Source organism: Pituophis catenifer, unplaced genomic scaffold, assembly GCF_029215685.1.
Source record: "Pituophis catenifer annectens isolate HBS135680 unplaced genomic scaffold, rPitCat1.0.hap2 SCAF_2, whole genome shotgun sequence".
Classification (NCBI taxonomy): domain Eukaryota; kingdom Metazoa; phylum Chordata; class Lepidosauria; order Squamata; family Colubridae; genus Pituophis; species Pituophis catenifer.
Window position 1 is genome coordinate 83,879,883 of NW_027256882.1, and position 23,953 is coordinate 83,903,835.

General features: G+C 41.7%; 2 protein-coding genes across 2 annotated transcripts in view; one reads left to right on the forward strand and one right to left on the reverse strand.

Moving 5' to 3' along the window:
- The window catches only part of PCBP4 (poly(rC) binding protein 4), a 49,527-nt gene extending 47,840 nt beyond the window's left edge, over window positions 1-1,687 (forward strand). The window contains exon 15 of the mRNA XM_070937067.1: window positions 1,561-1,687. The gene's annotated coding sequence lies outside the window, so the exon portion shown is untranslated. The remainder of the gene's footprint in view (window positions 1-1,560) is intronic.
- A 12,528-nt stretch (window positions 1,688-14,215) lies between these two features.
- On the reverse strand, window positions 14,216-23,500 carry GPR62 (G protein-coupled receptor 62). The gene is made up of 2 exons (XM_070933702.1): window positions 23,470-23,500; window positions 14,216-15,543 (listed from the first exon to the last, which is right to left on the reverse strand). Exon 2 carries the CDS (start codon window positions 15,434-15,436, stop codon window positions 14,216-14,218), a length of 1,221 nt encoding a protein of 406 aa, XP_070789803.1. The 5' UTR covers window positions 15,437-15,543; window positions 23,470-23,500.
- Between the last annotated feature and the right edge of the window lie 453 nt (window positions 23,501-23,953).

The window sequence follows — 23,953 nt, forward strand, 5'->3', positions numbered from 1 at the left end:
ATTGAACACTGCAAGAGAATCCAGTGCTGCTGCTCTTATATGTTGTTTTTTCATTCTGCAACCTAGAAAAATTGGATAAGGAGGCTTGGAATTGCTCATCGGTCCATCTGTCTGTCAATGGGACAATATCCCCAAAATGGCATAGGACAAAAGCTTGTTAGTATGGCAGAAATCAACAAAAGAAAGATGGAATTCCAAACTGGGTTAGATCTCACTGATAAAAACCAAATAAAACCCAATAAATATTATCCAATGTATTTCTCTAAGAGAGGCTATTGGTCAAGAGCTCGGAATATTAGTAACTCCCCCATTTCATGCGCTTTTCTCTCTATGTGATATACATGGAGCTGATATTAACGGGTTGAAAGCAGCTCCAGAAATTTCTGCCTTATTTCTAAAAACGTACAATGATTATTTGCACAGCTTCACAATTGCAAAGAAACCCTGTTTAAAAAGTATGCACTTGAAAACAGCCTTTAAAAATGGCTTCCCTCCTTGTAAAATGGACTATATGGCTTCTGAAACACCTATGCTGGTAAGAGTTTTTCAACTTGGCAATTTTAAGATGTGTGGACTTCATCTCCCAGAATTCCTAGCCAGCATTTTGAAGACTTGTGTCTTGTATTGCCTGGAATAGCAATAGCAATAGCAATAGCAATAGCACTTAGACTTATATACCACTTCATAGTGCTTTTACAGCCCTCTCTAAGTGGTTTACAGAGTCAGCATATTGCCCCCAACAATCTGGTTCCTCATTTTACCCACCTCAGAAGGCTGGAAGGCTGAGTCAACCTTGAGCCTGGTGAGAATCGAACTGCTGAACTGCTGGCAGTCAGCAGAAGTAGCCCACAATACTGCATTCTAACCACTGTGCCACCAGGGCTCTGGTGGCACATGATGTAGTACCATGATGGGCAGCTTAGTACCAAGATGGGCAGCTTTTAAACAAAATGTTTGCCATAAACTGTGGTTTAAGCTTAAAATATTCAGCAAAAATCCAGATGGCCATTAGATGGTATTGAAAGGATATCAGACATTCTAATTCTTCACTGCTATCCCGGTGATCAATCAGATATTTTCAGCCCGAATATATTGACCCTAATAGTTACTCATTTCAGAGCAGACACAAATATGCTTTCAGTCCATGCAAAGTGCCAAAACACATAAGCCGAGAGTGTACAGCTGGTTGCAGATCCAGTCCTTGTCCTAGTATTGTCGAAACATTTTTCTGTGTTGAAAAGAATAGAATGGATACTCTTACAGCCCTTGGTAGTCACCTGCGCAGATTGCCATTAGTCCCAAGCTAGCTTCCTCTTTAGCTCCAGCAAAAGAATTCATTATGGCAGCATTCCCACTCTCAGTAGCAGCAAGAACCCAGCAGTAGTGACTCTAGTGGATGGAAAGGGGAACATTATGTAGACATACGTATCCAACATTCTAGTCCCTTTCAGAGCTAGCCACTTAATGTGGTATGCAAAAAAAAAAAAAAAAAGTTTAAGGAAACAACCGCTTCATGCATTGCATTTTGTTCTTTAAACTTCTCATCTCTCTCTTTTTCAGGAACTCCACAACTCTATATAACCACAACTTTTTCCATCCTCCCTTTTCTCTTAACCTAGTCATTCTTCCTTCATGTATTTATTTTAATGATTATAATAAAGTATTAAACGTGGATGCAGCCCATCTATCAATGACTTTGGGCAGCTCACAACAACGAAACAAGAAACATGTCGAATCAATAGAACATTAAAGATATAGAAGATGGCAAATGTAATGAAGCGAGGGTCTCATTTTCCCTCCCCAAAGGCCTGGGTGAAGAGATAGGTCTTCACGGCTCTTCTAAGCAACAGCGGACTGGAGTCTATCAGACCTCAAGGGGAAACCTGTTCCAGAGGGCAGGCACTGCTACGGAGAAAGCACATTTCCAGGATCCTGATAAATGACATTGTTCAATCAAAGGAACCTGGAGGGCACCGGCCCTGTAGGATAGAATCAGCCAGGCAGATGTCATGGGAGGCAAGCCGTCCCTTAAGTATTTATCTAATTTGTATAGCTTCCCATCTCACAAGCAGGTGACCCTGGGCAGGGTACAGCCAAACTAAAACAGCAAGTATTTAAAATAATTATCATTCACAAATTTAAAGCATCAGCAAGCTATAAAGGCAGCTAAAACAAGATTAATAGATGAAGGGATGTTAATGGTAAAGGTTCCACCTCATTCGTTTATCTGTCCCTTGATATCCCCAGGCCTGCCAGCATAACCAAGTCTTACGGATCTTCAGAAGTCTAGAAGTGATGAGGTAATCCTCACTTTAGGGAGTAGTGTAAAATTCCACAAGTGGGAGCCATAGCAAAAAAAAAAAGGTCTGTGGCCTAGGACCCAACAAATATAGCTGCCCTTTCTGTTAGATCTGGCGGCACGACTGGATGAAAATTGGGGTGAGGCTGTCCCTCAAATAAGGTGGTCCCATGCAGGAGTGGGTTCTACTTATCTTTACTACCGGTTTGCAAGGGGATCACGCGCACGCATGCAATGGGATCACGCGCACGCTTGCGCAGATCGCTGATGACGACATCTGAGGTGGTGGGTGGGACCTCCCGCCGGTTTTACTACCAGTTCTTGTGAACCGGTCCGAATCGGGCAACCCACCACCGAACCAGGCAATCCACCACTGGTCCCATGCCATGTAGGACTTTAAACAACTCAACACCAGCATCTTGAATTGGATCTAGAAGCAAACTAAGAACCAGTATAACTCTTGCTGCAGAGGTGCAATATGTGCATTTTGCAACAGCTGAACTTTTTCAAATACTTTTCAAGGACAGTCCAGTGTAAAGTGAATTGGAATAGTCCAACCAGGCAGTCACCAGGGCAAAAATGACTGAGTAGGGCCCCTTGATGCAGGACTGGTACAACTGGTGCATAATATGAAGTCGTTCCAAAGTTCGCCATGACTGCTGCTTGCTCCTTGAGCAGGAGTCATGAGTTACACACAGTTGGTTGGAGGAAAGGCAACCTCATCCAGTACCAAAGCAATAACAATAGCAATAGCAATAGCACTTAGACTTAGACTTAGACTTATGTACTGCTCCACAGTGCTTTACAGCAGTATATGAGAGGTTTATAATGTCAGCATATTGCCCCAACAATCTGGATCCTCATACGACCTTGGAAGGATGGAAGGCTGAGTCAGCCTTAAGCCTGTCAGGATTGAACTCCTTTCTGTGGGCAGAATCAGCCTACACTACTGCATTCTAACCACTGCATCATCACAACTCCTGGTGGAATAGAACCCAAAGCCACTCAGTCTTGCCAGATGTATGATCCAAACCTTCATAGCCCCCAGACACCAGGATAGGATATCCATAGCATTGCTTAATTCATCAAGATGTACAACTGATTATCATCAGCATACTGACAATACTTCATCCCAGGTCAACAGATATGTTCACTCAGTGGGCTCATGTAGATGTGGAATAGGGGAGGGAAAAGTAACCCTGTGACACATCACATAACAGGGGCCAAGGGTGGGAATGTCTCCTCCCCAATCACCACCAACTGGAACTGACCCCATAGAAAGGAAGTGAACCAGCATAACTGTGTACTGCCCATTCACAATCCTTTAAATCGATCCAGGAGGATACCGTGATCAATAGTATTAAAAGCTGATAAGAAATCAAGTAAGGCAAGGATAGACCCCACCACTGTCTTGCTGTTGCTGGAGATCATCCAAAAGTGCTGATTTTGTTCCATACCAAATCTGAAATCTGAAGGAAACGACCCAGATAATCTGATGCATCTAGGGTCTGCTGAAGGGATTACACAACCACTTTTTCAATCATCTTCCCCCAAGGAAAAGTTGATTACTGGGCAAAAGTCCAGTATTGCGTGATCCAGCAATTGTTTCTTGAGGAGGGAACACATGAAGCCTTAAGAGATAAAGAAGCAATCCCCTTACTCAAAAGTTAATCACTGCTAGGACCCACTCACACAACACCCCCTATTGACTTTCATGTGCCAGGAAGGGTATGGATCTAAAGAGCAGGTGACTGCGCCCACCTTTCTAAGGATGCTATCCACTTCCCTAGGTCCAACAAATTCAAAACATTCCCAGATAACCAGGTTAAGACTACCCTAGACATCTCCTGAAGACCAGCGTTCAACTGTGAGCAAATCCGAGTAATTTTGTCCAACAGATGCTGAGCAAATTCTTCCACCAGTCCCTACAAAAGGTTTCCTTGCTCCATTTTACTCAAGAGGGCTGATATCACCCAAAACAGATCTGTGGGGTGGCAATCTGCAGACACAACACGGGCAGGGTAGCATTACTACTTCACTGCTAGAAGCCAGGCCTCTTGCGATTATAATTGATGTTCTAAATCGAGTTTGTCCTTAGTTGAATACCAATGTTGTTCTAGACATCTCCTATTTCATCTCCCTCAACTCATCCATAAATCATGAGGAATGACTATATTTGTGAAAGGGAAGATGGTCACAAAGGCATGATCCAATCCAACACCTCAATCAACCCTGCATTCCAAACAGCAATAAAAACTTCAGAAGGACCATTTAGCAAAGCAACAGGAACAACTCCCAACTACCCTCTGAAACCCCTCTGGGTCCATCAGTTGCAAGGGGTTGACCAATCTAATGGATCCAGCCTCCCTGCAGTAGATTGCAGCTTCAGAGAATCCCATAATAATCAGGACGTGATCGGACCATGACAAAGGGGACAGTAATAACTCCACCAGCGAAAGATCATATAGCCACTGCTCTGACAGGAACACCAGCTCTGGTGTGTGACCACTGTCCCATGATGCCCATTGCCATAATGGTAGCCATGGACTCCTGAGCTACCTCAGATTTCACTCCCAAGGAAGGCAGATTGAAGGCCCCCAAGACCATAAATCCAGAGAACTTCACCACCAATCAGGAGGTGGACTCAAGGAGCTCAGGCAGTCAGCAGCAGCAGGAAGCCAGGGCTTCTGAAAGTCTGCTATCCAGGTATCAGAGCTAAGATCAAGGAGCTGGAATGCAAAACTGATATAAAACACTGGTCGAGTATTCTCTGGGAGTGGCCCATTCCTCCTCTCCTGCCATATTTCCTAGGCCAATAACCTGTATCAGGTTATATGCCATGTAGGGCTTTAAAGGTAACAATCAACATCTCAAATCACACTCTGAAACAAACCAGCAACAGTACAGTTTGTGAAGCAGAGATGTTACATGGACATATGAGATATGCCAATTACTGATGATGCTACCACATTTTGGACCTGTGAGTTGACTAGGGCATGCTTGAGGAGTGACCCTTCCATCTATGAAAGCATGCAGCTGGTGTACCAGGTGGAATTGTGCAAAGATCTTCCTGGCTACAGCTAACATCAGCTGCAGATCCAAGGAGATCCCCAAATTGTGTACCAACCTTGGACAGCAAATTGTTACCTCATCAAGTAAGCAAGGTCTAAAATGGAATATCCTCAGATCTGGGTGAACCAAACACTCACAGCCATTCTGACTTGGTAAGATTGAGGAGATATATTTCTTCCCATCCAAACTCATGTGACCTCCAGGTACTGGGTTTTGACAGCCTCATTGACTGGCCCAGAGTCAAAAGATATCATTGGGTATCATCATATGTCAGTTCAGCCACTCTGGCTTATTAAGCAAATCATGGCTAAAGCTAATTGCAGCTCAGCAGGAGGAATGGACTTTGTCAAGCTGGAGGAGTGGAAGATAGAGCTCTCTCTATATATGTTCATATTACAAAAATACGTATTTCATAAGGATTTGCATCAAATGAAATAGTATGGGATTAAGCCTTGAGGAAGCACTATAGAGAAACCTTTGTAGCAGGGGTGAAATGCTACTGGTTCGCGAACCAGTAGTGATATAAACTTCAAGTTTCAAGTGAACCGGTAGTAAAAAAAAAAAAGCTATCGATTGGTCCGAACTGGTATTTCCGACGATCAGCTGTGCCGCGTGATTTATATTCTGCTTTCCTGCTTTCTAACGAATCTAAATAGTGCGGCACAGCTGTTCTCCCCCCTCGCTGTTCTACTTACCTTCAAATGGCTCCTTTTTCCGTCCGAAGCGCGCGTTTGGTGTGCATTGTGCATGTGCACACAGCATGTGTCTGGCACACACTGCACATGCGCACACGTGTAGCATGCATCTGGCACATGCTTCGCATGCATGCGCACAGCGTGCATCTGACGCGCACCACATATGCGTGGGCAGCGAACTGGTGGCGACCAGTGGAGGATTTCACCACTGCTTTGTGGATACAGCTTGCTTCCATGCATCTTTCCCAGATGGAAAGTCAGGAGAGCTCTGCAGTGCCATTGGGGCAGCATAGAAATCCTGTAAAATAAGCATATATATTATTAACTCGGGAATTTTCAGTAATGTTAGTCTGGGCTGGGGAACTTTGATTTGCTTTTCTGCTTAAATAAACTAACCCAGTGAAAGCCAGGCAGCCCTTTCATAAAACCACTTTTGCTGGTCAAAACTAAATGTTTGAATCAATATAAATCGGGGAGTTACAGCCTTTGCAGCCCCCAGAAACAGCAGAAGCAGGAAGAGCCTTTCTCCTCAGATGCTTCCAAATTATAATTCTAAAGGAAAGTTAAAAATGGTATGAGTTCTAAACTACGTCAAGAATAATCTTATTTACTATGTGTTAATTCATGTTAATTACATGTGATTCATTTAATCACATTTACTCTTCATTTTAACTCCAGCTGACTGGTTTTGGAAAGCGGTAGCTGGCAAGCCACTTACGGTAACACTTTTCCTGAAGTTGTGCTTTCCTGTTACAAATGATTCCAAGTGAAATGGCCAAGATTAGTTTGCCACACATAAGTATGAGTGTAGTAACAGAAGATAAAGCATTTCTTTCTTACACAGGGTGGCAAACTAGGGCTACAATTGCAGCCATGAGAGTCACTGATGCCACTGTGAAGGAAATGATGGCAGTCCAATAGAAAATATTTGTAACTCAGGGTTGAACTGTGGGGTCCTTGAGGCTCTCTCAGCTTGGTTGGGTTTTGTTTTGTTTTGTTTTTTTGCAAATGTTTCATTATTCAACTAAGTAACACAGGGGTGTCAAACTCACGTCGTCATAGCGGCATCACATGACATATCACAACTTTTTCCCTTTCGCTAAACCGGGCATGGGCATGGCCAGTCATGACGCATCAGGCCTGCGGGCTGTGAGTTTGACAGCCCTGAAGTAACATCATCAGTACTGAATGGATAATGAAACGTCTGCAGGAAAACAACTAAGCTCAGAGAGAACCAAGTAACCTCGCAATGATGGCGGTCAATTGTAATTCAAATGGCACATTCATACTATGAGACCCAATTCCTGATTAAAACATGATAAATGAGGAAAATACTATTAAAATATAGATGCCATGCCATAAACAACATTGGCATAATTCCTGTTAACCCTGACAAAAGGTCGGGTTTCAGGCCTGGGTACAGCACGGAAACGGCATTGGTCGCGTTGGTTGATGATCTTTGGAGGGCTCGGGACAGGGGTTGCTCCTCTGTCCTGGTCCTATTAGATCTCTCAGCAGCTTTTGATACTATCGACCATGGTATCATGCTGCACCGGTTGGAAGAGTTGGGGGTGGGAGGCACCGTACTACGGTGGTTCTCCTCCTTTCTCTCCGACCGGTCACAGTCTGTGTTGACAGGGGGGCAGAGGTCGACCCCCAAGGCCCCTCATATGTGGGGTGCCGCAGGGATTGGTCCTCTCGCCCCTTTTGTTCAACATTTATGTAAAGCCACTGGGTGAGATCATCCGTGGTTTCGGGGTGAAGTACCATCAGAACGCTGATGACACCCAGCTGTACATCTCCACCCCGGACCACCCCAACGATGCCCTTGAAGTGATGTCCCAGTGCCTGGAGGCCGTACGGATCTGGATGAGGAGAAACAGGCTCAGGCTCAACCCATCCAAGACTGAGTGGCTGTGGTTTCTGACGTCCTGATATAGTTAGCTGGTGCCATCGCTGACTATTGGGGGTGAATCATTGGCCCCCACGGAAAGGGCTCACAACTTGGGTGTCCTCCTGGATTCATGGCTGTCTTTAGAAGAGCATATGACGGCCGTGACCAGGAGAATTTTTCATCAGGTTCGCCTGATCCGCCAGTTGCGTCCCTTTCTAGATCGGGACTCTCTACAAACAGTCACTCATGCCCTCATCACCTCTCATCTGGACTATTGTAACGCTCTCTACATGGGGCTCCCCTTGAGGTGCACTCGGAGGCTCCAACTGGCGCAGAGTGCGGCCACGCGGGTGGTTATGGGAGCGACGTGGAGCTCCCATGTAACACCTCTCCTGCGCAAGCTGCACTGGCTCCCGGTGGTCTTCCGAGTGCGCTTCAAGGTGCTGGTTATCACCTTTAAAGCGCTCCATGGCTTAGGACCTGGTTATCTACGGGACCGCCTGCTACCACCGGCCAGTACGGTCCCATAGAGAGGGGTTCCTCCGGGTGCCGTCGGCCAAACAATGTCGACCGGCGGCCCCTAGGGGGAGAGCCTTCACTGTGGGGGCACCTACGATCTGGAACGAGCTCCCCTCGGAGATACGGAGGATCCTGGATCTGCGCACTTTCCGTCGCACGCTTAAGACTTTTTTATTTCATCAAGCTGGCCTGGCCTAAATCCTCTCCCCTTTTTAAATGTAAATTTTAATTTGTTTTAAATTATGGGGTATTTTAAATTCAGCCAAATTATTTAATTTGTTTTTATTTGATCTTAAATTTTTGTACTTATGTGTTTTTATCTTGTGGCTATTCACCGCCCTGAGTCCTTCGGGAGAAGGGTGGTATAGAAATTTAATTAAATAAATAAATAAATAAATAAATAACACTGCAAAAACAATGGGATCAAGGAATTCTGGGAGTTGCTATTCCAACAGATAGAGAACATCATGCTGCAGAAGGCTTCCTTACTTCCCTTTCGTTGGAGATTCTGAGATTTTGCATGCTGCAATATTGTGACTCCTGTGGGGTCCTTCGTGCACTCTAGCTTGGTTGTTTTCTTGCAGACGTTTCAGAGGTGGGTTTCAGCAGGTTCTGACCAGTTCTGGAGAACTGGTAGCAGAAATTTTGAGTAGTTCAGAGAACAGGTAAATACCACCTCTGACTGGCCCCACCCCCATCTATACTCTGCCTCCCGAGTCCCAGCTGATTGGGAGGAAATGGGGATTTTGCAATAACCTTCCCCTGGAGTGGGGAGGGAATGGAGATGTTACATAATCCTTCCCCAGCCACACCCACCAAGCCATGCCATGCTCACCAAGCCACGGCCACAGAACCGGTAGTAAAAAAATTTGAATCCCACCACTGAGATGTTTCATTACCCAACTAGTTAACATCATCAGTGCTAGCTAATATCTGATGATATTTTAAATAAATAAATAAGAAAGAAAGAAAGAAAGAAAGAAAGAAAGAAAGAAAGAAAGAAAGAAAGAAAGAAAGTTTATTGTCATTGTATGTGTATACACAGTATACCCATACAACGAAATTCACATTACATCCAGAGACCAGACCCAACTCACATGACAATCCCCAGACACACCCCCACCCACCAAAAATTCCCCACCCCTAAAACCACCCAAACATCCATACAACAGACCAAGTAATGCTGTCCAACAGCTCACTGATGGTGGCCCTTTAGTTCATTGTTGAGTGCAATTATAGCTCTGGGATAAAAACTATTCAGAAAACGTGTGGTCCAAGTTTTAATTGTTCTGTATCTTCTGCCAGAAGGCAACAGTCCCAAAAGATTGTAAGCAGGATGGGAAGAGTCTCTGAGAATGTTATGCAACTTCCTCAAACAGCGAGATTCGAAGATGTTGTCCAGGGCTGGTAGCTGGAGCCTGATGATATTCTGGGCAGTTTTAATGATTCTCTGTAGAACTTTATTGTCTGCTACAGAGCTGCTCCCATACCATGCAAGAATTGTATTTCCTACTTGGATATAGCTGCAAGAAAACCACCAAGCTCAAAGAGTACCAAGAACCCCAAGAATTACAATCCTGAGTTACAAATATTTTCTTTTATTGGTACAAATATTTTCTTCTATTGGTTGTGACTCTTGCAGTTCATTTTATGTTATTAGTAATTGACTCATTCATATCCCTGGATGTGCCTCAATAAAAGAGGATGCTCAATAAAAGAGCTTTAAAGAAAGAAAGCCTTTCTTTCTCTACTCTGCAAAAAAACATATGCTATAATAAATCACTTTTAAAAGTACCTGTTAGATATTTTTATTATCACGTAGCCTTTTTTCCTTTAGTTTCTTCTTTCGGCTACCCAAATCTGACATATTCATCAGGAATTGAGAGAGAAAGTGTAGTGTTCTTAGCTCATTATTACAAAGGTAGCTACAAAGTTCTCACAATTTGCCAACATTTCCTTATGTCACAGAAAGTGGAGACTAGTGAGAAATAATACATTGAAACAACATGTTGAGCTTTATTTGTTTTAAAATACCTGGGAGAAAGAGAGAATATGTATTTCCAATAAATGGAAAGAGAAGAAGAAAACATCTCTTGCATGATTTTTTTAAAAAATGCCCCCAGCATCCCATTTCCATATTCTTTGTAGCTTTTCTTTATGGTAGCCCCCCCCACCTTTCTTCAAGCAATTCTGTTTTGAACTGAGATAAAGCAGAAGCAGTCTCCCCATTTCCAGTCCACTCTTGAATGACTTTGGAGAAGGAAGAAACAACTTTTCTTCCTGTGCTTTCCAACACTAAAAGGTCATAAGAGAGGATTTTTCACCACTCCTGCAACTGCAGTTTGCAACCATTTTGTTATTTTGATGGAGACTGCCAAAGCTCCTTTTTCAGATCCTTGGACTTCTCCAAGTACAATTCTTTTGCAGCCAACCACTGCAATCACAGCGATATTAAATAAGAGACAGAACTCTAGTGGTCCTGACAGAACACCCACTGTGTATGAAGACAACCTGGGTTTATTCCCTGCCCTCTCCAGATTAAAAGAATCTGCTCTCTTAGACAAGCGGATGCCAGTAGAGTTGCCAATGGACACTCTAAGAAAGGGAGAGAGTCTGACCTAGTATAGACAGAATCCTGAGCCTATTTCTTAAATACAGATAGCCCTCGACTTACGGCCACAGTGGAGTCCAAAATTTCTGTTGCTAAGCAAGAGTTGTTAAATGAGTTTTGCCCCATTTTATGATCTTTCTTGCCACAGTTGTTAAGCGAATCACTGCAGTTGTTAAGTTAGTAACCCGATTGTTAAGCGAATCTGGCTTAATTGACTTGGCTTGACAGAAGGTCGGAAAAGGGGATCAATCACATGACCCCGGGACACTGCAACCGTCATAAATATAAACCAGTTGCCAAACGTCTGAATTTTGAACACGTGACCATGGGGATGCTGCAACGGTCGTAAGAGTGAAAAATGGTCATAAATCGCTTTTTTCAGTGCCGTAACTTTGAACGGTCCCTAAACGAATGGTTGTAAGTCGAGGACTGCCTGTATCCTCCATAGCTCTTTATATCCGTTATGCATTTCTATGACCAAGGGAGTAAAGTATTTGGGTCACAAAGAGAAGAGCAAAGAGGCAGATCTATGATCCTTGGCCACCAAACTGGGTATGAAGGATACAAGCACAGAAAAAACTGTAGAAGGAATAGCAAGGTAAACCCCAGTCCTGATCTGATATATTTATATATATTTTTGACATATTTTTCATCCTGCTTCTGAGCAGCACCAACTCTGCTGGTTTGCTGTTCAAATCTACTTATAAGTACTTGGAGACATATTAACTCCTTTTATTCTCATCTAAATTCATCCCAAGAGCAGAAAAAGGACCACAATGGAACCAGATCTGAGCCAATGATGAGCAATTGGCATGCCATCGCTGATGGATGTCCATCCCTTTAAGACATCAAAAGGTGCATCAAATAGGTCAGCACAGTTTAAACGAGTTTCAGTGATGCTCTGGAGGTTCCCATTAGAGTCACAATTCTACATTCACATCAGCATGATACTCAAAAGTCTGCTTTTGCACAGCTTACTCTTCTAATACAAAGCTCCTTCAGAGACAGAAAAATAAAAAAGAACTGCTCAAAAATCTCTCCAAGTATTTTGCTTATACTGTATTAACAAAGAATTGTTAAGATACACATGATTGTTAATAACAACAAGATTTTTTAAAAGTATTATATTCTGTGCAAGCAGTGGTGGGTTCCTACCGGTTCGCTCTGGATCAGGTGAACTGGTAGGTAGCGGCAGCAGCGGGAGGCTCCGCCCACCCGGCCGGACAGCTCTGCGCATGAGCAGAAGCATTGCGCGAGCATGCATGCATCCACAAGCGAACCGGTAGTGGCCGAAATTGAAACCCATTACTGTGTGCAAGCTTTTATTTTAGATAAACTTCTTAACTTTTTACCACAATAGTCAGCCTACAGCTATATCTTATGCAGATTTCTTGGCATACACCCTTGAAAAAGCGAAACTCATATATATAAGCAGGGACCAAATAATGCCCTGATTGAACAACTCTCCATCTTGATCTCACCACTTTTTTGTCACATCAAACCAATCAAGGGTGTATTTTCCATTGCCGGCGCAAGGGTATTTGGTGCCCCTAGGCCACATTGAGTGATGGCTCCATTTCTACTGATGCAAAGATTTGCATTTTTAAAATGAATGGGAAGGAGCAACTCTCTTGTCTTAAATTCGTTTGAAATGCCTTTCAGCACAAAGGGAGTGCACCATCTTAACCTACTCTTATGAGCCATTTCATCAGTCCCAACTTTGTGTCTATTTTAACTGTATTTTTCCAGATTCACGAAGACAGAAATAAAGAATTAGAGCTGCTTGGCTCTCCCTTGAGTCTTATTGAGGATCCAAGATCTACAATATGATCCCTCCCTTCCTCTCTGCCTTCCCACGACCTTGGAAAGTGGCATTTACCACCTGACACCCATATAACTCTAAGACTAGTAATAGTTGCCTATTTGAAATAACCAATACGATAATCGAAGGGATCCAATCGTCCTTTACAGTATGAAGATTTCTGCCTCCCCTGTTCATTCATAGACTTGAGTCTAGATTAACCTGTGATCTGGAGAGGAAGTGGAAAATTTTGGATATAGAATGAAAGTTTGGATTTGAGAAACTGTTTCTCAAATGAAATGGAATTAATTCTCAAGAAATCTTTTTTCAAGGTTGCCTTATTTTACTTTTCTTCAGGATTAGTCCTGAATTGGGGGGGGGGGGATAGAATTGACGCAGAAGTTTTGTGCAGTTTAAAAAGTTCAAGAACCACCACAGGTATAAAGTATTCTGCTTTTTATTATAAACCTCTGTATTAGAACTTTTTCCAAGTTATTATTGCACAGGAAACAGACAGTAGTTCTTATATGTTGAATGTGATTCAGAGAATATTATCTTAGTCTTCTTCTGAATTCTTCCCAAGATCTGAATGTTCTCTCTACAGCACCAAATTATGGAAAATTACCACTTTACCTTTCTTCTTCTACTATGGGAGCAAGAATAGTTGTTTTATCTGTGACATTGACCATAATCATTTCTACAAGTCTGTCTTCTCCCCTTCATCATACTAAAGAAGTCAAAGCAGTTCTATAACTGGCCTGTATTTTTGGAGACTGAGCAATTCTGTTCTATAGCATTGGAGCACATATTATTTTCTTAAGGACAAAATGACTTTGCCTTAAGTATACAAACCAAGCAAGCTCTGCATTATAAAACTAAATTTGCCCATTACACTATGTGAATAGAAAGAAAGACCATCTTGGTGCTGACTTGGGGCTAATTGTATTTTAGGAAAGCACTTTGGAGGGTTTTCTGACACCCTCTTCCCCCGCACAGATAATATTTTCCTGGAGTCTCTACAAGTATTGTTAAGGTGTCAGGTCTCTGCACACAGCTATCATAGTGAGTTCAGTACAATTGCTTATTAGTACAACTGATACTTCTGAGTCATCACTTACACTCTTACTAGCCACTGGAAAGAGAAAGGATGCTGACAACTCATGTAGTACATTTCCTTTTACACCTAAGAGAAAGCCATTGCTCAGCTGACAATCCTTCTCATAAGGAAAGCTTGTTCAGTATTTTCAGTGCAGAAGAAGATAAATGCAAAGCCAGAAGGAAAGAAATAGGGAAATGACAAAAAACACAACACAGCATTCTTTCTTCAATTGGTTTCTTCTGGGATTTGTCCTGGGATTCTGAATCCCAAAGCAGTTTGGTCCAAAGTGTTCCTGGGGCTGGAATTAGCATAGCTGGAATGGTTATCAAATGTGCAACTAGTCCTCTGAAGGAACTGGAGGAAATTCTCATGAATAGAGCCTTCTGGGCTGGAGATACAAAAGTCCTGGTTCAGAGGCTTACTGAGGCAGTGTCGTCCCATCTTGGCCAACTCTTCCCTGATTTGACGGTTTAGCAATCCATAGAAGAAAGGGTTGATTGCAAAGGAAGAATATGCAAGCCAGGTCACAACTATTTCAATGGAATCAGGGACCAAAGGGGCAGAGTGGAAGGAGCAGTGGAGGTGGAAGGAGAAAAAAGGAAGCCAGCAGCAGAAAAACTGACCTACAATCAGCACCAAGGTCAGGGCTGCTTTATTCCCACCAAAAAAGCGTTCAGGAGACAGCCTTGGAGGCACATTCCTGGTAGTGATGATGGTGACTTGACTGTGGATGGACTCTGACCTTTGTCTGGGTGCAGCTGTCCAGGATGGGACAGGAATATGCTGCAAGGATGCAATGCGGGCCACTTTGTAGATGCTACCATATACTGCAAAGATAATTAAACTGGGCAATATGAAGCAGAGAAGGCTGAAGATTATCACAAAAATCTTCCTGTGGGCTCCAGGGCTCCAGTTAACAGTACATTTACTGGCACTGCTTGCACCATTGTCTTGGGGCCAGCCTACTAATGCCAGTGCAGCAACCAGCATAGACTTAATCCAAATGAACACCACCCCAGTAACGGCCAGCCCAGTTGTCATTTTAACTTCATACCTCATAGGGTGGACAATGTAGTAGTATCGTTCAATGCTGATAACAGAGATGGTGAGGATGGAAGCGCTGATGAAACAAACATTCAAGAAGATCAGTGTTTGGCACTCAGCGATGCTGTACAAAATTCTGTTGAAGCACGTGGAACTGGAGATGATCCCCAGCGGCATGATGAAAATTGCTGACAACAGATCAACCAGGCAGAGATGGCAGACAAAGATGAATTTCCTCAGGAGAGGTGTTTTGAGAATAACAACCATAACTGCTGTGTTGGCAACCAAAGCTATGACACTCAGCATAACCATGAAGAAAACACCAATGGCCTCCTGGAACTGGGATACCCCAAAAGCATCAAGTCCATGAGTAGAGTTAATCCTAGTTCTGTTTACCATCATTCCGAGGGAGTCTATTTCTAGGCACCTGGCCTTTAACAAGAAATGCTGGGGGGATGCCTAGGTTGCATGTCAATATGGCTGTGTCCTTTTCTGGTATCTTTCGATTCCTGTGTAAGAAATTTAAAAGAAAAGCATTAACAAAATAATGAGTGGGATAGAATGAAATGAAATTTCATTGCCTTCAGTGAGATATTTTGATTGCATCCCATAAAGGCTCTAATAGGCTACAGATTGGGATGCTGTACAAACATCTTTGAAGAAGGTGATGGAAATCACTGTAGAGGTAAACAGATACAGTCTTGAAAGAGGAATTCAACAATCCTTATCTAAGCAACACCTTAACTTGGATAGACAGGAAGGGGTGAGGAAAAACCTCAAAGTTGCCCGACCTTTAGTATAAAAGCAGAGGGTGAAAAACTTTGTCTGGCTTTCAAGATTCTGTTATTATATTCTACTGGTATAATGACCAAATTCTAATATTTCACCCAGAGTCTGTTTCCTAACCTAGTTAACTTGAAAGGCTGAACTACTTCTATAGTCTTGCTAAGAAAATCACACCTATCCATATGATATAAAGGCTAATTTTATACTACATATTAGGCTGAGAGTGTATAGTTTGTGATTTAGTCTGTTGTGAGAAACCAGTTCTTTGTGAGTAACTTATGTGACTTAACTATGTTAAATATGATTTATTCAGATTTTGCATTACAGCAACTTGGGTAGGATGACCTCAGACATAGAAAACAGTAAGCTCATGCTTACATAAACAGTTCTCCTTTAGGAAGTTAGCTAATGGAGGTAGTTAGAAAATATGGATTATAGATTTCTGTTAGGATCTATTATTGAAGCACTAGACTATTTGTTATTCTAATTACTACACCAGCTGCGACTTTCTCCTTCCATCTCAATGATAATTGAGGCAATTAAAATGGATCCTTTCAAACAGTTATTATGTAATAAGTCTCATGGCTGCTGAGATGTCCTATTCACTGTGTTCAATAGTTTATTCTCAGTTTACTATTCAGTTTACTATTCACTCAGTCTTCAGTTAGTTGTATATAGCTTGACATTTTGAAAACGTATGGAGAACTGTACAGCAAATGTAACTTGTGCATTTTATTTATAAGCTGTGCAAAAGTTTATCTGCTTTTAAAAACAAGGTTCTAGCCTACATGACTAAATAAGAAACTAGCCTGTAGAAAATATCTAATGAATAGAATAGAATAGAATAGAACTCTTTATTGGCCAAGTGTGATTGGACACACAAGGAATTTGTCTTTGGTGCAAATGCTCTCAATGTACATAAAAAGGCAAGAGACATTCATCAAGAATCATAAGGTACAACACTTAATGATAGTCATAGGGTACAAATAAGCAATCAAATCATACTAGGAAACAATCAATATCAATATAAATCGAATTTCAAAATCCATCTGTAATATTTTTTTTCAGGAGTTCAAAGTTGAATTTCAGCTCTCTGTCCCTTCTCATAAAAGGGCAACATAAAACACTATTAGCGAAGCAGTGGGTGGCCCCAAGCCTAATTTTTATAACAATTCTGTTATAATTACAAAAAAAATAATAATTCCAACTGATTTCCTACACTAACAAGCGTAGGCATTTTATTTGTGTTTTACACCAGTAAGTGTAACATAGCTGCAATGAATAAAAAAGTTCATTTCAACCAAAGAGATTTCTGAAGCTGCTATAATTCTTCAATTAGCTCCATTGTAGTACTAATTTTTACACTGATCTTTTAACTAGTGCTAAAAAACTGATTACATATATGCATGAAATGAACTGCCATAGCACTATAATACTGTGTTAGAACTTTAAAAACAATGGGTAAAAGCACTTGGAAATGACAATGGCAGAAGTAGGAATGGTTTCTAAGATTCATTTTTAAAAAACCCTTTCTTTTGAAATACGAACTCCATAGTGACTCTGTGATGACCTGTGAGAGACTTACCACGCCATCTATGGCTGCCCACATCAAAATCTCGCCTTTTACAAAACCAGAAACGCTACTCCACTTGAGGCAGCATCATTGCTCATTTGGGAGTGGGGACACAACTCAGATTTTGGATGGCGATATTTGGTAGACATGTGCTAAAAAAGAAGGAATGGTGCATTGAGGCATGTCTGGAAATACAAACTTCAGGTATGTTTAAAAGAGTAGAACCCTCCTTGTGTCCGAATAGCATGGCTCTAGAAGATAACACCCTGTGCCAGAGGGGGAGAGCTGATGTGGCTGCGCCAGTCTCAAGTGGTTAGATAGGGCTGATCCCACTCCCAGGGGTCAACAGTCAGTACCCTTGGTAAAATTGCTGTATACTGTTGACTACTTGGGGGGGGGGGTATTACATCATAACTGGAATAGTTAAGAAAGATTCCAAGCTGTCTCAGGTATGGGTGGGGTTAGGATGAATGTGGCATCATGAAGATATGGCAGAAAGACATCATTACCCAGGCAAGTCCAAGTTATAAACTGAATAAATAAATAAATAAATAAATAAATAAATAAATAAATAAATAAATAAATAAATAAATAAATAAATAAATAAATAAATAAATGGTAAGCATGAAAAGGGAAAGGCCCATTGTCTATGAAAGTTTGTGCTTTTTATGCTAATACTTTGATCTGAACTAATTCAGTGCTTGTAATGTCAAAAAGAGATTTCCTCCTAATTTTTACAAGTTTCCTCTTGAAAGGAAAGGAAGAAAAAGGAAAGAGTCTGCATTATGAAGTCATTGCTTGCACAGGGATAGATGTTGTGCCAAGAATACTGCTTGCAGTTATTCACTGCTGCTTTCATTTCCGTTAAGAGATCGGGAGGGAATTTCTTGATAAACCTTATCAAGTTCATCAGCAAGGAACAGGCCACAATGATTATTTCCAATACTGCTATCTCCTGAAAATATATTGCTAGTTAGTTGTTATGAGTTTTATCTCCTGGACTGAATATTTACTTGTTAGAATTATTCTGCTTCTCTTCCCAGAGTTCAACTAAGTGTTCATAGCAAGTTCTCATTCGATTTTTCATACAACAATCAGCCTGTTAGATAAAAGATATTGACTGTTCCCAAATCACTTAATGAGCTTAATGAGGAGAGGATTAACTTAAACCTGTGTCTTCCCAATTCCCCAATAATCTTCATTTGTTTTCCTTCTTGCAACTGTTCTCCTTTTACTGTCATTTTGTTCACACAAAGTACTACTCTTGACATTACCAAAAATTCTGTGTCCCATATTCAGAATCTCTCATCATCCTTATAGCTTTCAGTAACACTCTCAATCTTTCATCCTAATACTGATCATGCTTTTAGATTTACCTTTTTTCTTTTATCATTTGCATGGATGAAAAGACTTAAACTTTGTCACAGCCATGGGAATGTCTGTTTTTTCTTTCATTCATTTCACTTGTTAATTCATGCTCTTTACCATTTACTCCTCTTCTGTCCCAAGGCCAATCTTCCATGCGCCATGTCAGATCATAGACATCTAGTACTTCTTCTGCCTTTGATCAATAAAGGCTTCTTCCTGACACTTTTTGTTATGATAGGGAAGGTGTTTATTGTGACAGGGAAGCTACAAGACACAGTTATATCTATTTCTCTTCTAACAGTAAGGAGTGTCAGTATCAGTTTTGGTGCATTTAAGTCAAAATAATACAAGTGCGAAAAAGTCCAGTTTTATCCCAATCACGTTCAATATTATTCTAGGCAAGTTAATAGCAGTTCCCTTGCAAGACTCAACAGCAGTTTGGGCAGGTAAAATTGACTGTTCTTTCAGCACCATCCTTTCCTGTTCATCTTCTTGGTCCTTGGTAATAAAGTCTCAGACTAGTTTAACAAGTGGAAAAAAAGCAGAAATCATTTTATTTTATGGTGATGTCCCGGTGCCTGTAGGCCATGCGGATCTGGATGGGGAGGAACAGACTCAGGCTCAACCCATCCAAGACTGAGTGGCTGTGGTTTCCGGCATCCCGATATAGTCAGTTGGTGCCATCACTGACTATTGGGAGCGAGTCGTTGGCCCCCACGGAGAGGGCTCGCAACTTGGGTGTCCTCCTGGATTCACGGCTGTCTTTAGAAGAGCATTTGATGGCTTTCGCCGGGAGGACTTTCTATCAGGTTTGCCTGATCCGCCAGTTGCGTCCCTTTCTGGCTCAGGACTCCTTACGCATGGTCACTCATGCCCTCGTCACTTCCCGCCTGGACTACTGTAATGCTCTCTACATGGGGCTCCCCTTGAGGAGCACCCGGAGGCTCCAACTGGTCCAGAATGCGGCCGTGGGGGTGGTTATGGGAGTTATGTGGCATTCCCATGGAACACCTCTCCTGCACGAGCTGCACTGGCTCCCGGTGGTCTTCCGGGTGTGCTTCAAGGTTTTGATTACCACCTTTAGAGCGCTCCATGGCTTAGGACCTGGGTACTTATGAGACTGCCTTCTGCCACCAGTAGCCTCTCACCGGCCAGTACGCTCCCATAGAGAGGGGCTCCTCAGGGTGCCGTTGGCCAAACAGTGTCGACTGGTGGCCCCCAGGGGGAGAGCCTTCTCTGTGGGAGCACCTGCCATTTGGAATGAGCTCCCCCTGGAGATACGGAGAATCCCAGATTTACACACTTTCCGCTGTGCCCTCAAGACCTTTTTATTTCAACAGGTTGGCCTGGCCTAACTTCTTCTAAATTGTTAATTTTAAATTTGTTTTAAAACAATAGGGGTGTTTTAATCTGTAAGGGCCAAATTATTTAATGTGTTTTTATATGGTTTTTTAAATTTTGTATTATTTGTGTTTTATCTTTTGGCTGTTCACTGCCCTGAGTCCTCTGGGAGTAGGGCGGTATATAAATCCAAAAATAAAATAAAATAAAAAATAAAATAAATGGTGGGGACAAAGGTACATGAAAAATGAATAGAATTGCAAAGGATAGCATTGGAAGTTTAAAATAAGGAGCACACCAAAAATACCTTTGAAAAAGGCAGGAGCAGACCATTGTCCATACGGCTGCCAAAATCCCTTCATTGAACCATCCATCAAGTCAAGGACTCTATTCAATATTTGATTGACTTATATCCCCTGGCATTCTGACAGGCATTCACACACTGATACAACATGAGATTATTCCAGACACTTGATTCGTAGTACCAGGGTGGTCACTATCCTTGACCCTTATACCATATGTTAAACCATTACTACTATACACATTTGACTCTTCCCTCTTTTGTATGTTTGCTTTTTGACAATAAAGGGAATTGGATATTAAAGAAAGAATGACTGAGTCCTCATTAGAACTTCTGTTCTGGAGCAACTGTTCCACATCACTTCAAAATATTATTAATCCTGAATTTTGTAGCCTATTATACCGGGTATTCTCTTTGTAATGAATTTCTTGAGAGCCTGATTGTCTCCTTACAATAGCGCTCTTGGAAGTTTTCAATTGTGACTCATTCTGGCATGGTAACAGCATGTATAAAGTGGATGTAAAGGAGTATTAAACTTTAGTCTAAGGTCTCACCACTGAAATACTCTCATTGAAATGACTCTATTAAGAAGAAAATGCTGAAGATCTAGAGGCTGGGGCTTGGAGAGGAGATATATTCATCATATTCTGAAGAGGCAATCCATGTTAAGTTTTCATTTTAAAACTTAAATCAAAAAGCAACTTGCCTTTCTAGCGGCAAATGAACTGTACTGGAAACTTTCTTCAATTATATTCACATTTTTTTTAAAAAAAATGATTTATATGCCGCCCTTCTCCGGAGACTCAGGGCGGCTTACAATGTGCTCAGCAATAGCCTTCATCCTTTTGTATATTTTGTACAAAGTCAGCTTATTGCCCCCACAACTGGGTCCTCAATTTACCTACCTTAGAAAGGATGGAAGGCTGAGTCAACCTTGAGCCTTGGCGAGATTCGAACCTGCAGTAATTGCAGGCAGCTGGTCTTAATAACCAGCTTAATAACAGGGTGCCTTAGACCACTGTACTACCAAGGCTCTTTTCTTCTGAATATCTTCCTGCACTGCCTGATACTATCTACCTATCCATTTTCCTGCCTTTTCTTTGCCAATGAACAGCCATAGAATAGAATAGAATAGAATAGAATAGAACAGAACAGAACAGAACAGAACAGAACAGAACAGAACAGAACAGAACAGAATAGAATAGAATAGAATAGAATAGAATAGAATAGAATTCTTTATTGGCCAAGTGTGATTGGACACACAAATTCCTGGGTGCATATGCTCTCGGTGTACATAAAAGAAAAGATTCATGGGAGAGAGTTATAACAACTCAGAGTGAGTTCAGAAACTATGCATCTCTATCTATGGCAGCTGTAAGACAAAGGTTCCCCACAAATCCAGAGATCCACAATAGCATTCATTTTAAAGCCTACCAAAAGGAAGAAAGGAAAACAACTCTTCACCAAGAATGTACAAGAGAGAAACAAACCTGTAGGTCTGAAACAAAGAATTATTTATTTTAGTTTTTTTTAAAAAAAAAGATAGTTCCATAATTTTAATTTCTGTTGTTGTGAAAGTAGAATCATAGGCCTATAAGGGACTGTAGAGGTCTTCTAGTTCAACCCCCTACTCAAGGCAGAACACCTTATACCATCCCAGTCAAATGGTTGCCCAGACTATTTTTGAAAATCTCCAGTGATGGAGCACCCACAACCCAAGGAGGCAAGTTATTCCATTGATTAATTGTTCCCACTATCAGAAAATTTATTATTTATAGGTTGGATTTCTCTTTTGTCAATTAGTTCTTATCCTGCCCTCTGGTGCTTTGGAAAATAAGTCAATCCCCTCTTCTCTGGGACAGCCCCTTACGTACTGGAGACTGTTATCTGTCCCCCACAATCGTTCTCTTCAATAGGGTAGACATACCTAGCTCCCTCAACCATTCATCATATGATTTAGACTCCTGACCTTTTATCATCTTTGTTCTTCTTCTCTGCACACTTTCTAGGGTCTCAGCATCTTTTCTGTATCATGGTTACTGGAACTGGATGCAGTAGTCCAAGTGGGGCCTCACTAGTGCAGTATAAAGCATCTTGTGATTACATTTCGTGATCTTGATACTATCCCTCTGTTGATGCAGTCCAGGACTGAATTGGCTTTTTTGGCAGTGGCAGCACATGGCTGGCTCATACTCAAGTGGTGACACCTAGATGTCTCTTACAGTTACTACTGTTGAGCCAGGTACTGCCTATTCTGTACCTATGCATTAGGTTTTTCTGTAATATAGATCCTTTTCATACACTTGTTCACTACGGTTGCTTAGAGTATGATTTGCCTTAAAGCCTTCTTTTTAGAATGCTTGAGCAGCAGATAGACAATAGATCTGGTATATAAACATATAAGAATTATCTTCCCCCCCCCTTTTTTTTTAAAAAAAAACTGGACTAACCAAACCCAAGCAATTTTTCAAGCCTCTCCTAAGATGAGATGAATTTTTTGCCACCACCTTCATTTTCATAGTTCTTGACACTCCTTTCAGTTCAAACTCTTCCTTCTTTAACAGAGGTGAGTGTTCTAAATAAGACTCACTCACGCCTTATACAAAACCACATTCATAAATACATTTGTCTTTTCTGGAAGTCAATAACCTAAAACATCCTACAATTAAAATAGGAAAATGTGAAAGAGATCCCTTTTTTGTTAAAGGCCCAAAGATCCATTTGAAATAAAAATGGGATTTTCTTTTCATTTAAAAAAAAAAAGAAGAAGCTTTGGATGATCCCCATTATTTCCAACTCAAGGTGCTTCCAGACTGACAGCTTCATACCAATCCAAGAGGAATTTGCAATCATTTTCTCTCATTACATATTATTTGGAAGGGGGAAGGGGGGTGGGAAGCAGCTAAGAAAATAGATCACAGGTTATTCTGGAAAACTTTGTGATCTAAGTACATTCACAGTTCTGTGAATAAGGTTGAGACCTTTCACCATAAAAGTCTAATCCGGAAAACCCAGCAATTTTCAATCTACTTCCTTCCCAGAACATCCCATGAAGAAGTGGCTTACCAAACTCCAGTCCACCATCAGATTCTTTTGTGGCCAGCAGGAACACCAGATTTAGTTTCCTCCTGATCAGTGAGCTCCTCATAGCTGCCTGACATGGTCTGGAGTGGTATTCAGAATTGCTGTCTCAAATGTTCATCTTCCATGGGCAGCACGCTGGGGTTGCAACCAACACCTTTACGGGAGCAAGGACTGCTGTCCTACTGTTTGCAATGACCAGCTTCGTTTGTGGAATCAAGGTTCTTTCCTGCTGTAGGAGGAGCGGTTACACCTTGAAGACAGGTTGGTGAAGATGCACACCTCTGGGAAAGTGTTCCATATTCCCAATATTGATAGATTCTTTACACCTGAAACAGGGCTGGGTAGAATGGTTGCTGCTATAACTCCTGCAGTAGCAGTTGCTGGTTGTTTCTTGACTGTGGATGGCACAGGCTGTCACATCTGGGCTCTGCGTGGCTTTTTAAAGCACTGTCTATCATTCACAGAG

Coding starts and splice junctions, on each gene's coding strand:
- GPR62 (XM_070933702.1), bottom strand. CDS start 15,436: ATGATGGTAAACAGAACTAGGATTAACTCTACTCATGGACTTGATGCT.